The sequence below is a fragment of the Gracilinanus agilis genome, chromosome 4 (genome assembly GCF_016433145.1).
Source record: "Gracilinanus agilis isolate LMUSP501 chromosome 4, AgileGrace, whole genome shotgun sequence".
Classification (NCBI taxonomy): Eukaryota; Metazoa; Chordata; class Mammalia; order Didelphimorphia; family Didelphidae; genus Gracilinanus; species Gracilinanus agilis.
Genome location: NC_058133.1, coordinates 229,462,309 through 229,480,412, shown reverse-complemented (window position 1 = coordinate 229,480,412; position 18,104 = coordinate 229,462,309). Strand labels below are relative to the sequence as shown.

Below are 18,104 nucleotides of genomic sequence, written 5' to 3'. Positions count from 1 at the left end.
CCCTAGGGCACCTGGGTAGCTCAGTGGATTGAGAGTCAGGCCTAGAGACAGGAGGTCCTAGGTTCAAATCCGGCCTCAGACACTTCCCAGCTGTGTGACCCTGGGCAAGTCACTTGACCCCCATTGCCCACCCTTACCACTCTTCCACCAAGGAGCCAATACACAGAAGTTAAGGGTTTAAAAAAAAAAAGATTTCCACCCTAAATTATTAAACATAAAATTAGTGTTAGGATGAGAAGGGATCTGCTTCATTTCCATATCTGGAATATACATTTATATGGGTAAAAACTCCTTCTCTGACAATGCCCAATAAGTTACAAATCACTACAGATAGAAATACTGAACTATGTGTAAATAGGCATAGGAGTAGTCAAATGCCTTCCACCTCACCTTCACCCCTTACAGTATTTGAATCTAAGGCTTCAACTCATTGTGTTGTCATTTGCCTTGCTTACACAGGGCATTTCTTTTGTGTTGAAGGAATGGCTTTGTTCTACAAACAAGTTGTTTCAGGTTTAGGATTTTTGTTTTGCTTTTTATATTGTTTTTGTCCTCTGATAATATAAGATGACAGCAAAGCCTTGCACAATTAAAAATAAACTCATAAATGTTCTGCACACTGTGGCACATGCACTCTCTCCCATTTCCTCTGCATTTTTTTTAGTTAAGGGGCTCCCCACAAGAGAGTATCCTGACTGAAATTCTGAGAGGTATCAAGCCTCTGTGGGGGCCAAAAGCTCTCCCCTGTTTTCATGTTAACTAAACATCAAGTTCTCTCATCCCAGCAATATGGTCCATTCTAGGTTGTTCTCAAATATGTGCATGTGTATTATCATGTAAAATTGGCAAAAGGTGGGAAATAGTGGCCTACTAGAATACTTTACATGCTTATAGATAGTTCAGAAGACTGTGTGTGTGTGTGTGTGTATGTGGCCTGTGGCATGTGGTGGGTGTGTATATGCACGTATGCACTCAGAGCCAACAGCCTTATTTGAAGATGGAGAGCAGCGTTTTCAGGCACAAATCTGTATTCACTATAATGAGGAAAAGCTGCCACCAGATGGGTCTCTGTAGACCAGATGAGTCTCAAAATACCTGGCAACTTTAAGGGATTAAATCAGAGATGAATAAATCTGGAGGAAATCCCTCTTCACTATAAATCAGAAATATTCATTCTGATCATATTTCCCACATGTGCTAAAAATAATGTTGCATCTGTGTCCCAGAGTTCTGCAGGTCTGCCACCTGTGCCACTCACTTCCTATACAAAATCTATAGTGAGATCATTGGTAATTTTTAATTTTCTTTTTCCTTTTTTTTTCTCCCTAGGCTTTGTCAGTTGGCATCTTCCCTTATGTGCTAAAACTGCTTCAGAGTTCAGCCAGAGAGCTGAGGCCACTTCTTGTTTTCATATGGGCTAAAATTCTAGCTGTGGACAGTGTAAGTAGTCTCATCTTTCTTTGATCCATAATGTGTTTTAGTTAACGTTTATATTTTCCTCGGATTTGACTAGCTTTTTATTTTTTCACCTTAAGCTTCTTCCCCCTAAACATTGTCAGATACAAAGGCTGAAAACAGCCTAGTAGACTTTTTTTTGCATTTTTTAAATGTCCAAACATTGGTTTCTCTTGTAGTTACTACTATTGTCTTCTACCTTTTCCATAGTTTTCATCCTATCCTTTCCCAACTCCCTTTAAAGCTTTACACTAGTAGTTATCTATCCATTCTCTCCCTTTCATTTTCGATCTTTCTTTCTCCCAGTTCTTCCAGTATTTCTTTCTTCTCTTCTTTTTCATCTATAAACATTTGTCTTCTCTCTCTTGAAGTAAAAAAAAAAAAAATGAGTCTTAATTGAATTTTATTTCTTCCTTGGATATAGAAACAATTTTGACAATTGTTTTCTGACATTTTGCAATTCAGATTCTCTTCTTCCCTCACTCTCCCTTTCCTGAGGCTCATATAAGTTATACCAGTGCTTTCATGTAATATGTACAAAAATATATTCTTGAAGGGAAATTATGACCTCCTCTCTTATTCTCAGTTTTCATTCTCCTTGACCTCTCTATAATTATCTATTCTATTGATCACTCTCTCCTTCTTGGAACTCTTTTCTGACACTGCCCTTTTTTTTTTTCACCTCCTACTCTTCCGCCTCTTTCAGTGAGGTAGTTCCCATTTCACAGTATTTGTGGGCTTGCCCCAGAGTTTAGTGTCTAATAGTTATTTTTTGTTTATCCTCTATGTTTCAGAGAGTTCAGGAGATCCTATGTGACTTCTCAGTCTATATTTATAGCACTATTTTTTCCTGCATCTTGAGTCTCACATTTCTAATTGTTTTACTGCTTCTTCAAACATTTCTTCATTCTCTAAATTCATATACTGCCCTATACATTCCATTCAGTTTTGGTTTTTGGTGGTTGATCTTACTTTATATTTTAGTGACCATTAAAAAAATGTTTTTCTTAGCTCTGCCTATTTCACTTTATATCAGTTCATCTAAATCTTCTAAATTTCCCTGAAACAACCACCACAAAGCAACAAAATCTGAAAGCTATGAAATTATAGAAAACAAATATGGCCACAAAGAAGAGATAATTTGTCCACAGATAATTTGATATTTTTCCAAGGGAAATTTGTCCACAAAGAAGAGATACTGAGAAGACAACTCTCTTGTCTCTTTAAAAAGATTAGTAAATAATACCATAGTTTTTCAGTGTTGTAAGATTTTTTGTTTTTATTGGATCTCTTTATATCTTTTTTAATAATTTTTTTCTTTAAAAAGTTATTTCTTATAAGGGAATGGGAGAGATATAATGGTGGGATGCATTTAGGTGATGTTAAAAAAAAGTAATAATTATAAAAATCTATATTCAAAAATCATCCCAATATATATTACATATATTCATTTAGCTCAGCCAATAATTCAAGAAAGGCAAAGATAGAGAAAGTTCCTATATATGACAAAATGTTCATAGCAACATTTTTTGTGGTAGCAAAGACCTGGAAACAAAGTGAATGCACCTGATGGGGAAATTGCTGGTGAAAATGTGCCCTATAAATAAAAAATTATATTAAAGTGCTGAATGAATTGATGAGTATGAGAAATTCAGATAGGCATAGGAAAACTGGCATGAGTTGTTTCAGAGCAAAATAAATGGAACAAGGAAAATATCATAAAGGGAACAAAAATAATAAGTACAAAAAGTACTATTTAAGAAATTCAGTCTCTGTAAATGTCATGACCAATCTTGACTGATGAAATTGCCTTTTTCTTTCTTTAGAGTTGTGAGGGAAGAATACAAAATGTTACATATACTTTCATACATGGTCATTATGTTGGTTGGTTTTCTTTAGCTTTTTTTTCTTTGGGAAAGGCAATTAGAAGAAGAGAAACTCTAAGTACCCATTATTGTGCATGACACTGTATCTGATAGAAATATGATTAATGTTTTCCATCTTCAAGTAAGTTATGTTAGTTGAAGATAAAGTAAATGCACAAGCAATTACACATAAGCCAAAGGTACAAACAATAGAGAATAATAAAATATGTAGTCAGAAATCAGGAATGGTTCTGCAAAGAGAATTGAATTAACCTGGTCCTTCATGGATACTTGGGTTTTGAATTTCAAGTAAAAGGGAATATCATTAGCAATGAATGCCACAGAGGGGATTAAAGTGTGAGGCAAATTTGAAGAACAATTGAGTGACTACTGAAAATTATATTTTGGCTAGAGCACAAGGAGTAAGGCATAGAAAATAGGTCAGGATCAGATATAGCATTGAGGGTCTTGAATACTTGTTAAGGAACTTAGATGATTTGTAGGCCATGGGAATCCTTGGCAGTTTTTGAGCTGAAAATTGAAGTAATTCAAAATTGTAGGAAAAGAATAACCTGGGTATGGTGTGTATACTAGATTGAAGTGAGGGAAGAGAGCTGATAAGAATAATTATGTATAATTAGAAATTTGCTCCCCAAGAACACTCTTACCCAGCTTCCCATGTTCCTTCTCACATTACATGCTAATATAAGGAGAATATAAGTTTTGTGTAGCCCCACCTCTCACTCTTCTCCCTTGATCGTGGTTTGTAGAGGTGGGGTCCCAGACAGGAGAATTTTTCTCACGTGTCTTTACTCAGGCTTTTACTTTTGTTCTTGTAGTTTTCCTACTTCATGTGATTATTAATAAATCTTATAAAATATAATACTTGGAATTATTGGGTATTGATGTAAATCTTACAGCTAAGAGGTACTTTAGTAGTCTAAATCAAATGTACAGCCCTAAATTTGGTTGGTAACAGTGTTAACAGAAAGTGTGACAAAACTAATATTAATTGACTTTATATGTTATTTTATAGTATATGTGTGATATCTCTTTCAATCCACATATTAACCCTGTGAAGAAAGTTCTACATATATTTTCCTCATTTTATAGGATTAAGTGGCTGAAATGGCATATGTAGTATAGAGAGAGGGGGTCATGATATCCCCATTACACATAGAACTTTGAATCTAATGTTTTTTACATTAAATACATTTTTCCCCCAAAAGATAGTCCTAGGTAAATATGTAAATTTTTTTCAACTTAAGAAGTCTCTCACTGTCCTCCCTCACCCTGCCTCTTCTTCCCTGACTACTAATGCCTGCCCTTTGTGCTGAGAACTCTTTCAGGCTCTAGGAGACAACTTACATATTCTCCTCATCCGTGGTATAGTTGTCTTAAAAGTTACTTCACAAGACTATAGCTGTGTAAGGGGGAAGAATCTTGAAGCAAGAGGAGGAGCCAAAGATGATCCTCAGTTTCTGACCTGAGAGAGCCAAGTTAATGAGCCTTAAAAACCTAAGAAACATCAAATTTCTAAAACATTCCAAGAAAGTAGACACTTATTTTGTGCTTAAAGGAAACTACTACCCCCATTCATTCAATTTTCAGACAAAATCTACCTCTCCATGCCTTTCCCCATATTGTTTCTAGTTCTGTCATTCACAGTCAAGCAATGTATATCATTATGACTCTTCCACATGACAACTCTTTGAACACTTGACAACTATGCTTAAACCAAAACTCCATTTTAATCATTCCCAGTTCTTTTAGCCAGTCCTCTCAAGGAATGGTTTTTAATCCTTTTACTATCTTGATCATGGCTTCATGGACATTTCCAAGTAGGAAATGTCTCTTCTGAACTTTGGCACCCAGAACTAAATATAGTCCCTTTGATATCAGGTGACCAAAGAAGTGCAGTGCACTGCTCCTCCATTGGCCATCCTGGCCTTTATGCTTCTACTAATATGGCCTAAGAATACAAGATACTTTAGTGGTTGTTTCACATTGCTGACTGATATTGAATACAAGCCTATTTCTATCCACATCTCCTTCCTTAATTATGTGACTGGTTTGTTTTTTTTAACCCCAGTATAAGACTTTACATTTATCCCTATTAAATTCCATTGTGTTAGCTTTAGCCCACTGTTGAAGGGTCAGGATCTTGTATTCTTGTTCTGTAATACAATGTATATCATCTCTGCCAGCTTTGTGTGATTTGAAATTTTGATGCCTGCCATATGCCTTCCTGTAAGTCATTGATAATAATTTTGAATAAAATAAACCCAAGTCCAACAGGTTGTTACTGATCCATGTGGTAAGAGTGCTCATTAATATTATCATACTTACCTTGCTTTTACTCCAATACTGGCCTACCTCTATCAACTTCTAAATACTTAAAGGAAAAACTAAATGAATTACAAGGAAAAATAGACACTAAAACTATAACAGAGGAGTACTCCAATTTATCTCTATCAGCCTTAGATTAAGTCAGTTTTTAAAAAAACAAGTAGTTATGACCCTTAAAAAATTAGAACCTTTGGCAATTATAGAATAGAAATTAAAGGAATATACATATGTCTTAGGAGTTCTTTGTGCTTTTGCAGAAATTAATCATATCTTAGCTCACAAATATCTTAACAATACAGAAAAGCATAAATATTAAAATCTTCTTTATAGACTATAATGGAACAAAAATTATATTAAATAAAAGCTACTGAAAAAAGTACTAAAAATCAGCTGGAGACTAAAGAACTTCACATTAAAGAATTTGTGAGTCAAAGAACAAATCAAAGAAGTGATAGATAATTGCATTAAAGATAATGAGAACAATATGAGAGCTTGTCACAATTTGTTTCATGTAGCACAAGTTATTCTTAAGTAAAAATTTATATTTCTGAACACTTTGATTACCAAAGAAAGAAAATTAATTGGGAATGTGACTAAACATACTTGAAAACCAACAAATTTTAAAACCCCAAATAAAAACCAAAATGTAAATCTCAAAAGTCAGAAGAAATTAACAAAATTGAAAACAAAAAACATCAAACTTATAAATAAAACTAAAAGCTTTGGAGAGAAAAATAAATAGATAACCTCTTAGCTAATTTTATTAAAAAGATGAAAGAGGAAAACCACATTACCAGTATCAAAAGTGAAAAAGGACAGTTCACAACAAATGAAGAAGAAATAAAGAATATTAGAAATATTCACCTATGTGTCACTAAAACTGATAATTTAAATAAAATAAATTGATATTTACAAAAAATATAAAATGCCCAAGTCAACTGAGCAAGAAATGGGTAATTTGAACAAACAAATTTCAGAGGAAGAAATTGAACCAGACTTAAATGAAAAATAAATTAAATTAAAAATGAAATGAAATGAAATTTTTAAAAAATCAGATTTGCATAATATTATATTATTTCCTTTTAATTAATTAGATTTATTTTACTCTTGTTTATGTATAAAATAGTGACTCCTTCCGTAATTGGGGGTCCAGCTCTAAGCTGAAGAAGCGGCTTGGTCACAATTTGTTGGCAATTGGTATTCATGACTTAATAAGCCAAGATCTGGAGGAGGAAAAAAAGACTTCGGTGAATTTCAAAATAAAAAAACTCCAGGACTAAATAAATTCACATGTGAATTCTATCAAACATTCTAAAACAACCAAAGAAGTTATCCTATCACATTCCTTCCATGACATAGATATGAGCTTGATACATAAACCAGGAAAAGTTAAAACAGAAAAAGATCTATCATTCAACGTTTCTAATGAATATTGATGCAAAAATTTTAAATAAAATACTTGCAAAGAGGCTAAAGCAAAATACCACAGATTGTACACTCTTAACAGATTGGATTTGTACCAAGATTATGGGACTGTTTTAATATTAGTTAAACTAAAAATTTAACCATATTAATAAAATATATGTATATATGTGTGTGTGTGTAAAACACTTTTAACAAAATGGACAAAATCCTGTGTTTACAATGAGAAATGTTCACATGATTATAGTCATAAATATATGTAGGTAAAGCTTTTGGCAAAATTCAAGTTCAATTTTCATTTTAAAAAAACACTACAGGGGGCAGCTGGGTAGCTCAGTGGATTGAGAGCCAGGCCTAGAGACGGGAGGTCCTAGGTTCAAATCCAGCCTCAGACACTTCCTAGCTGTGTGACCCTGGGCAAGTCACTTGACCCCCATTGCCTACCCTTACCACTCTTCCACCTATGAGTCAATGCACAGAAGTTAAGGGTTTAAAATTAAAAAATTTAAAAACAAAAAACACTACAAAACATGAGAATAAATAGCATTTTTCTAAAACAGAGGTATCATTATAAATAACAGAAATAAGGATGTTCATTGTCAGCATTTCTCTGACATAGTACTAGAAGTTCTGGGTATAGTAGTAAGACAAAAAAAGGAAATTAAAGGAATGAACATAGGTAAAGAAGAATCAAAGGTATCATTTTTTCCAAAATGATATGTTGGTGTACTTAAAGAATCTTAATGACTTAACTAAAAAGTTAAATGATTTAACTAAAAAGTTAAATAAAACAATTATTAAACTTCATTAAAATAGGAAGAGCACTGAAATAGGGGAAAGGCCTATACTCACAAAAGCACTTAATAGCAGTTCTTTTTATGGTAACAAAAAACCAGAAACTAAAAAGATTTCCATCAACTGAAGTGTACCTATATAAATTGTGAAATATGAATGTGGTGGAATACTATTTTTCTATAAGTAATGAAAAAGTAAATCATTTGAAAAAGAACTATATTAACATACAGAATATAATAAGCAGAGCCAGAAAAACTTATACTACAATAGTAATATTATAAAAGCAATACTTTTGAGTACTCTTATAAACTGAAGAATGAAATAAACAGAACCAAACAATTTATATAATAAGAACAACATAAAAACAAGTAACTAAAAATTATAGGAACTATGATCAGTACAGTGACTACCCAATGGTCCCAGAGGAGTAATTATGACGTATGTTATCTATATCTTGAATTCACTTTTCCTTTCTGCTTTTTTTAAAGATGTTTAGGATAGGAGGAAGAGAAAATAGATTTCTGCTAATTAGAGAATAATTTTTAAAGAATAGAGGTGGGAAAGTGTTACTGAAATGGAATTTTGCATGCACTTTTAGGTAAGGTCACTATTATTAATGTATTATTGATTGCTTGGGGTGGGGGGGAGGGGAGATAATCTGTAAATGTTTGTAATATAAAAACAAAACAGATAATTTTTTAATATGATACCCTGAGTATTTTGCTCACCTCACTTTTTTACACCTTGGGTATAGTTTGTGTTTTTCATTTTATGCTTGACATCTGCTGAAAATTTTCTTCTTTAAGTGTAAGGTGCTTTTGGTACCAAGTTTGACTTTAGTGTCCCATTTGAAACTGCAAATTGTATGAACATATTTCATCTTAAGGAATCTGGTTTAAAATTGCCCCTTGGCTTCATTTTTCTCCCAGAGGCCTGCTTATTTCTAGGGAAAAAATATTCAAGTGATATGTTTCAGTACTCCATTTTTTGACCGTTCTGGAAAATATGAGGATACTGTCTTTAATATTTTCATCATACTGAAGAAAGTACTTATTTATTCATGCTTTAGGAACTGCCTTTGAAGTCTTGTTGGAAATGCCGTAGCCTATAATGTTCTTTAAATCCCTATGAGCTACTTTTTATTCTTGGAATTTCTTGACTAGCTTGAACACCTGTTTATTTAAGAGATCTTCCTGCCAAGAGGAATTTTGAAATATTTCCTGTTTCAAACTGAGCACTTTGTAACTTATCCCTCCCCTTTTCATAGTTTCCCTTACCTTGCTTTTTTATGTTTGAGTTTCACATCTTCCCACAATATATGGTACATGGCTGGTGATGTACTTTAATTGGTCCCCTAGCATTTGATCAGTGCATACATGTTATAAAGCTCAGAATTATATTCCAAGGCTGCTCATCCTTCCTGATAAGGAACATATTATCCTGAGGGTCACTCATCATTTTTTACAGACTGGCCAGCAGACAGATATGAGTGCTTCTATTCAGAGTTGCAGAGTGAGAGATGATAGTGTCAGATTCCTAAAAGAACCAGTCTCCTAAATCCCAGGCTATCTTATTCTCATAGCTATTTTACCATGAGCTCTCACTAAGAGAAATCAGTAGACCCACATTCTACTGCTGATTAAGGGACCTTGTAGCCTTGGGTAGTTCACTCTACCACTCCAAAGCCCTCTCTTCTCATCTGTCATGGGAAGAAATTGAACTCTAATGGTCTCTAAAGTTGCTTCTAGTTTTGGAATTTCAGAAATTCTTTGGTCATAAGAATCAAATACCTATTATAGGCAAATGTCAGTTATCCCCAAAGTTGTGCTATCTCAATCTTCATCCAAATTCTACATAAAATTTGTGGTGAAAGCATCTCTGTCAATGTATCAGTCAAGTACATCAACAAACATTTATTAAATACCTGATTAATTGTTGTTGTTCAGTCATTTCAGTCTTGTCTAATCAATCCAATATCTTTGCCATTTGGGGTTTTCGTGGCGAAGATATTGAATTGATTTGTCATTTCACTCTCCAGTTCATTTTATAGAAGAAATTGAGATAGACAGGGTTAAGTGACTTGCCCTGGCTCATACAGCTGTTACATGTCTGAGGCCAGATTTGAACTCAGGAAGATGAGTCTTCTTGACTTCAGATCTGGTACTCAATCCACTGTGCCACTAAGCTGCCCCCTACTATCTATAAGCACTGTGCTAAGCACAGAAAATCAAGTATCTTACATTCTACTTGGAAATACAAGTTCCTACATAAATAAATGTAGGGTATAAACACAGGATAAGCACAGTTATTTGGAGTGAGTGTCCCTTATAACTGGACATCAGGAAGAACCTCTTGATGGAGGTGTCAGAGTTGATATTTGAAGGGAGCTGAAGATTTGCTGTTTTTTTTAATGTTTTGAACTTCTTTTTTTTTTTACAGTTCTAAATGGTTTTGATAAGGGCTGCTTTATAATGTACCTTGTGGCCTGGAAATGCTGTTCCCCGTTCATCTCTCTATTTTCAGTATTTTCTTTGATATCTTAGAAATTGTTTCTCCAAATGAGTTTTGTTTTTATTCTATTAAGTTCTATCAGGTATGCCTTTAATAGTTAGTTATACCATTAAAACAATAAATTATGTTTGGGAGTGTAGGCATTTAAAAGGACCCAGCCATGGGATTGAATATTACCTCAGCTATCAAAATTAATTATTTCTTTAAAGAGTGCTTTATAAAAAAATCTAAACACGTATGTTATATGCTTTGAAAAACTGATCCCCAATACTTTTTTGCATTTTTAGTTATTTTGAATAGAATTTCCCTTTGTAAATATTGTCTATTAGAATTTTTTATTATTATTATATTAAAATGCTTTTATTTTTGTTAATTTTGTAGCCTTCAACTTTACTAAAGCAATTAATTTCATCTGTTAGTATCTTCAGTGATTCATCAGCCAAAAGGGCTAATTTTATCTCCTCTTTAGCTATTTTTATACCTTTAATTTCTTTCTCTTATGGCTACTACTAGAATTTCTGGAACTATATAACAGGGAGAATAATCTTTACTTTATTCCTATATATTTACTGATGCGAGGGGGTGACAATAATACTAACATATGATCATTGCATATTATACTTGCTTTTGTCTTTAGACATATATAAAAAATAGTCCTGTGTTTTTAGCATAAATGAGTATTGTAATTTGTCAAAGCCTTTTTCTGCATCTCTTGAAATTATCGTATGGTTTTAACATGATCAATTATATTGATAGAGTCCTAATGTTTTACCATCCTTGTACCCATCATATAAATCAAAGTGGTCATAATGAATGATTTTTTGATATATTGCTGTATTTCTTTGAATTAATTACCAGAATATATAGACAGTGTTACAAGAGCTATAGGAGGATATTGTCCCTTTCAGTTTTAGACAAATCTAACAGAAAGATCAAAAAAAAGGAAATTTTAGAATGGAACAGAGTGCTAGAAAAATCAGAACTTTTTTAAAGACATAATACCTTCTAAATTGGAATGGTAAATAATATATATGCATATATATTTCTCAGCACCACATGATACTTTTAGCACCCCAACCCCCCCAAAAAAAGTAAAGCCATTGTTTATAGAGATAAATAGTTTTTTGATCACTTTAGAGAGACCATTATTATTCAGTTGGTAGAGAAAAAAGTGAGATTATAAAAGGTTTAAAAGTGAATTGGAACTTCTGGGTTAAGATGGCAGCAGAGTAAAAAGCAGCTGCTTAACCTCTCCTTAACCCCCATTGCCCACCCTAATCAAAACATATAGGACTCCTCAAGGGGACATAAAAACAAATCCAGACAAACGAAGGGACCCCACAACAGGGCACAGTGTTGAAGGTACCTGGATTCGGGGCATTTCCATGCTATAAAGGGGTGAAACAGCTCTCACTAAAACACGAGCTGAGCAACCGCCACACACACACACACACCACCTACAGTGCCAAAGCCAGCTCACCCATTAAGTCATGGGCAGCTCCAGGGCCTGCTCCTTAGAGCAGCAAGACATAAGACCCCAAGAGGCTAAAGAACGTACGGACTTTGAACACAGACCTTGAGCGCAGGCGTGGGTGAAGGCTCAGACACAGGCGCAGACAAGGATCTTGAGCATAGGCTTGGACGTTGAGTGGGGACCCAGTGCAGGCGGGAACATGACTGTGGAAGCAGCCCCTGAGACTTTTAAAGGAGCCTTGGGCAGAGGAGCAAGCAAGGGGTCCACCAGGAGGCTTGACCCTGAGAACAACTAGACCTGAGACCTCAGGAGCCTAAAGAGCGCAGACAAACCCTGAGTGTGAGAATAAAGCTGAGAAAGCGCTGGGCTAACAATGGCAAGCCATAATCAGGAACCCCAGAAGAGAAAGATCAACAAGAAGAAATCTTTAACACTCGACAACTTTTACACAGATAAAATCCAGACAACAGAGCAAACAGAGGAGGAGAACAAACAAGCAATCATATCCAAACCTTCCCAAAATAATGAAAACTGGTCACAAGCTCTTGAAGAGTTCAAATCTGAGATGATGAGAAAGATGGAAAAGATTTGGCTAGAGAAATGGGAAATAGCTCAAAAGGAAATCAGGCAAGAAAATAGCAATTTAAACGGCAGAATTTCACAATTGGGAAGTGAGGCAAGTAAATTGAAGACCAGAAATAACCAGATTGAAAAGGAAAACCAAAAGATTATAGCCAAAAACCAGTCCCTAAAGCCTAGAATTTAGCAATTAGAAGCTAATGATCTCTCAAGACAGCAAGAACAAATAAAACAAAGTCAAGGGGCAGCTGGGTAGCTCAGTGGAGTGAGAGTCAGGCCTAGAGACAGGAGGTCCTAGGTTCAAACCCGGCCTCAGCCACTTCCCAGCTGTGTGACCCTGGGCAAGTCACTTGACCCCCATTGCCCACCCTTACCAATCTTCCACCTATGAGACAATACACCGAAGTACAAGGGTTTTAAAAAAAAAACACTAAGTCAAAAGACTAATAAAATAGAAGGAAACATGAAATATCTCAATGAGAAAGTGACAGACCAAGAAAACAGGTCTAGAAGAGACAATCTGAGAATCATTGGTCTTCCTGAAAAAGCAGAAATTATTCAGCAAAATTGCCCTAAAGTTCTACAACAAGAGGGCAATATAGACATGGAAAGGATCCATAGATCCCCCTCTACACTAGACCCTGAAAAGACAACACCCAGGAATATAATAGCCAAATTCAGTAGCTTCCAAGTAAAAGAAAAAATTTTACAAGAAGCCAGAAAGAGACAATTCAGGATCACACAGGATCTAGCAGCCTCCACTCTAAAAGACTGAAAGGCTTCTAATATGATATTCAGAAAGGCAAGAGAACTGGGTCTACAACCAATGATCACGTACCCATCAAAACTGACTATATACTTCCAGGGGAAAGTATGGGCATTCAACAAAATTGAAGAATTCCAAGTTTTTGCACAAAAGAGACCAGGACTAAATGGAAAGTTTGATACCCAACCACAAAAACCAAGAGAAAAATGAAACGGTAAATAAGAAACAGAGGGGAAAGAAAGAAAACTTATTTTTAAAATTTACCTCTCTAAGGGCTTCAATAAGATCTAATTATTTGTATTCCTATGTGGAAAAATGTTATGTGTGATTCTCTATAAGGGACTCTATTCTCTACTATAGTTTTCACTATTATAGTAACTAGAAGAATTATTCATAGGGAGAGGTTGCAGTACTATATGGTCTAAGATGATATGGGGGGTGGGAAAGAGGGGGGTGAATAGTAGAGGACACCAAGAGAAACTTGAATAAATAAGAAAAATAGGATATTTTATTACATACAAAGAGGGCATGGGAAGGGGAGGGGTTGAATACTATTATAAGAAGGAGAGGAAGAGAGCATTAAGAGGTAATATTTAAACCTTACCCTCAGTGGAATTAACCCTGAGAGGGAAGAGTAGCTATATCCATTGGGATATAGAACTCTATCTAACCCTACTGAGAAAGTCAGAAGGGATAAACCAAGGGGAGCAGGGGAGTGGGGAGGTCAAAAAAGGGGGAGGGAATTCATTAGACCTTAAAAATAAAAAGAGGGGAATAATAAGGGAGGGGGTAGAAAGGGAAGTAAATCAAGGGAGGGGACAAGGGTTACTGGCTTAAAGCAAACTACTGGTTTAAAATGAATTAGTATAAGAAGAAGGGGTAGAACTAGGAGAGGATATCAAAATGTCAGCCAATACACAACTGATAATTATAACTCTGAATATGAATGGGATGAACTCGCCCATAAAACAGAAGCAAATAGCAGAGTGGATTAGAAACCAAAATCCTACCATATGTTGCCTACAAGAAACACATATGAGGTAGGTGGACATACACAGGTTTAAGGTAAAGGGCTTGAGCAAAATCTTTTGGTCTTCAAATGAGAAAAAGAAGGCAGGAATGGCCATCATGATTTCTGACAAAGCCAAAGTAAAAATAAATATGATTTAAAAACACAGGGAAGGTAATTACATCCTGATAAAAGGCAGTATAGACAATGAGGAAATAACAGTGTTCAATATGTATGTACCAAATGGCATAGCATCCAAATTCCTAAAGGAGAAACTGGCAGAGCTCAAGAAGGAAATAGGTAGTAAAACCATACTAGTGGGAGATCTAAATATGCCTCTTTCAGATCTAGATAAATCAAACCGAAAAATAAATAAGAAAGAGGCAAGAGAGGTGAATGAAGTCCTAGGAAAATTAGATTTAATAGATATGTGGAGAAAAATAAATAGGGACAAAAAGGAATACACCTTCTTTTCAGCTGCACATGGTACATTCACAAGGATTGATCGTGTAATAGGGCATAGAAACATTGCAAACAAATGCAAAAGAGCAGAAATAATAAATGCAACCTTCTCAGATCATAATGCAATAAAAATAATAATTAGTAAGGGCACCTGGACAGGCAAATCAAAAACTAATTGGAAATTAAATAATATGATTCTCCAAAACCAGTTAGTCAAAGAAGAAATCATAGAAACAATCAACAATTTCATTGAAGAGAATGACAATGATGAGACATCCTACCAAACTTTGTGGGATGCACCTAAGGCAGTACTCAGGAGGAAATTTATATCCTTGAGTTATTACGATAAAAAATAATAAAGGCTGAGATAAATATAGAAATTAGTATTTTAATTAAAGTCATGCTGATAGATAAAGTCATTAGACCACGAGCTTGTAAGAATTTTAAACTGCTGCCCCAGCCATTATTATTACCTCCATGTGCTCTGTAGCTAAAGAGGAAGTTCCTCCTCACCTCGGAGATTTAAACTGTCCTCTGCGTGGAGACCTAGGCGTCCCCACGCTCAAAGAACCGGAACCAGAAACCTGTTGGACCACGGGAAATGTAGTTTGATAATTTCCACGTGTCCATAGAAAATACATATATATACTTAAGATGGCATCTCCCAAATTTCACTTTTACAGAGTGCATATATTAACAAATTAGGGAGGGCAGAGATTAATGAATTGGGCATGCAACTTAAAAAACTTGAAAGCGAGCAAATTAAAAAACCCCAAATGAAAACTAAATTAGAAGTACTAAAAATCAAGGGAGAAATTAATAAAATCAAAAGTAAAAGAACTATTGAATTAATAAATAAGACTAGAAGCTGGTATTTTGAGAAAACAGATAAAATAGACAAAGTACTGGTCAATCTAATAAAAAAAGGAAAGAAGAAAACCAAATTGACAGTATCAAAGATGAAAAGGGAGACCTCACCTCTAATGAAGAGGAAATTAAGACAATCATTAAAAACTATTTTGCCCAATTATATGACAATAAATATCGCAATCTGGGTGATATGGATGAATATTTACCAAAATATAAATTGCCTAGATTAACAGCAGAAGAAATAGAATACCTAAATAATCCCATATCAGAAAAAGAAATTGAACAAGCCATCAAAGAACTCCCTAAGAAAAAATCACCAGGACCTGATGGATTCACAAGTGAATTCTATCAAACATTCAAAGAACAACTAATCCCAATACTATACAAATTATTTGATATAATAAGCAAAGAAGGAGTCCTACCAAATTCCTTTTATGACACAAATATGGTACTGATTCCAAAGCCAGGTAGATCAAAAACAGAGAAAGAAAACTACAGACCAATTTCCCTAATGAACAGATGCAAAAATCTTAAATAGAATACTAGCAAAGAGACTCCAGGAAGTGATCAAGAGGATTATCCACCATGATCAGGTGGGATTTATACCAGGAATGCAAGGATGCTTCAACATTAGGAAAACCATCCACATAATTGACCATATCAACACACTAACAAACAAAAATCACATGATTATCTCAATAGATGCTGAAAAAGCCTTTGACAAAATACAGCACACATTCCTATTGAAAACACTGGAAAGTATAGAAATAGAAGGACCTTTCCTAAAAATAATAAACAGTATATACCTAAAACCATCAACAAGCATCATATGCAATGGGGATAAATTAGAAGCCTTCCCAGTAAGATCAGGAGTGAAACAAGGATGCCCATTATCACCTCTATTATTTAACATTGTACTAGAAACACTAGCAGTAGCAATTAGAGAAGATAAAGAAATTGAAGGTATCAAAATAGGCAATGAGGAGACTAAGCTATCACTCTTTGCAGATGATATGATGGTCTGCTTAAAAAATCCTAGAGAATCAACTAAGAAGCTTATAGAAATAATCAACAACTTTAGCAAAGTGGCAGGATACAAAATAAATGTACATAAATCATCAGCATTTCTATATATTTCCAACACATTAGAGCAGCAAGAGGTAGAAAGAGAAACACCATTTGAAAACACCCTAGATGGGGCAACTGGGTAGCTGAGTGGATTGAGAGTCAGACCTGGAGATGGGAGGTCCTAGGTTCAAATCTGGCCTCAGACACTTCCCAGCTGTGTGACCCTGGGCAGGTCACTTGTCCCCCATTGACCACCCTTACCATTCTTCTACCTATGAGCCAATACACAGAAGTTAAGGGTTAAAAAAAAATCACCCTAGACAATATAAAATACTTAGGAATCTATCTACCCTAACATACACAGGAATTATACGAAAACAACTACAAAATACTTTCCAAACAATTAAAACTAGATCTAAATAATTGGAAAAACATTGATTGCTCATGGATAGACCATTCTACCCAAATTAATTTACCTATTTACCGCCATACCTATCAAACTACCAAAAAACTTTTTTACTGAATTAGAAAAAACTATAACAAAGTTCATCGGGAAAAACAAAAGATCAAGAATATCAAGAGAAATAAGGGGAAAAAAATGTGAAGGAATGGGCCTAGCAGAACCAGATATTAAATTATATTATAAAGCAGAGCCCATCAAAACAATATGGTACTGGCTAAGAGACAGAAGGGAGGATCAGTGGAATAGACTGGGGGTTAATGACATCAGCAAGACAGTGTATGATAAACCCAAAGAGCCCAACTTTTGGGACAAAAATCCACTATTTAACAAAAACTGCTGGGAAATTTGGAAAACAATATGGGAGAGATTAGGTTTAGATCAACATCTCACACCGTACACCAAGATAAATTCAGAATGGGTAAATGACTTGAATATAAAGAGGGAAACTATAAAAAAATTAAGTGAACACAGAATAGTATACCTGTCAGATCTCTGGGAAAGGAAAGATTTTAAAAACAAGCAAGAGTTAGAGAAAATTACAAAATGTAAAATAAATAATTTTGATTATATTAAATTAAAAAACTTTTGTACAAACAAAAACAATGTAGTCAAAATCAGAAGGGAAACAACAAATTGGGAAAAAATCTTTATAACAAAAAACTCTAACAAGGGTCTAATTACTGATAAATGGACAAGAGACAGGAATAGGCAATTTTCAGATAAAGAAATAAAAACTATCAATAAGCACATGAGAAAGTGCTCTTACTCTCTAATAATTAGAGAAATTCAAATCAAAACAACTCTGAGGTATCACCTCACACCTAGCAGATTGGCTAAAATGAAAGAAGGGGAGAGCAATGAATGTTGGAGGGGATGTGGCAAAATTGGATCATTAATGCATTGCTGGTGGAGTTGTGAACTGATCCAACCATTCTGGATTGCAATTTGGAACTATGCTCAAAGGGCTATAAAAAAAAATGCCTGCCCTTTGATCCAGCCATACCATTGTTAGGTTT

At 34.7% G+C, this 18,104-nt stretch overlaps 1 protein-coding gene across 2 annotated transcripts in view; it reads left to right on the top strand.

Moving 5' to 3' along the window:
• Positions 1-18,104, top strand: part of RPTOR (regulatory associated protein of MTOR complex 1) — a 547,237-nt gene that overhangs the window by 349,250 nt on the left and 179,883 nt on the right. For both annotated transcript variants that reach the window (XM_044676205.1, XM_044676204.1), the window contains exon 13: positions 1,330-1,440. In XM_044676205.1, the coding sequence (XP_044532140.1) occupies positions 1,330-1,440 (111 nt within the window). The remainder of the gene's footprint in view (positions 1-1,329; positions 1,441-18,104) is intronic.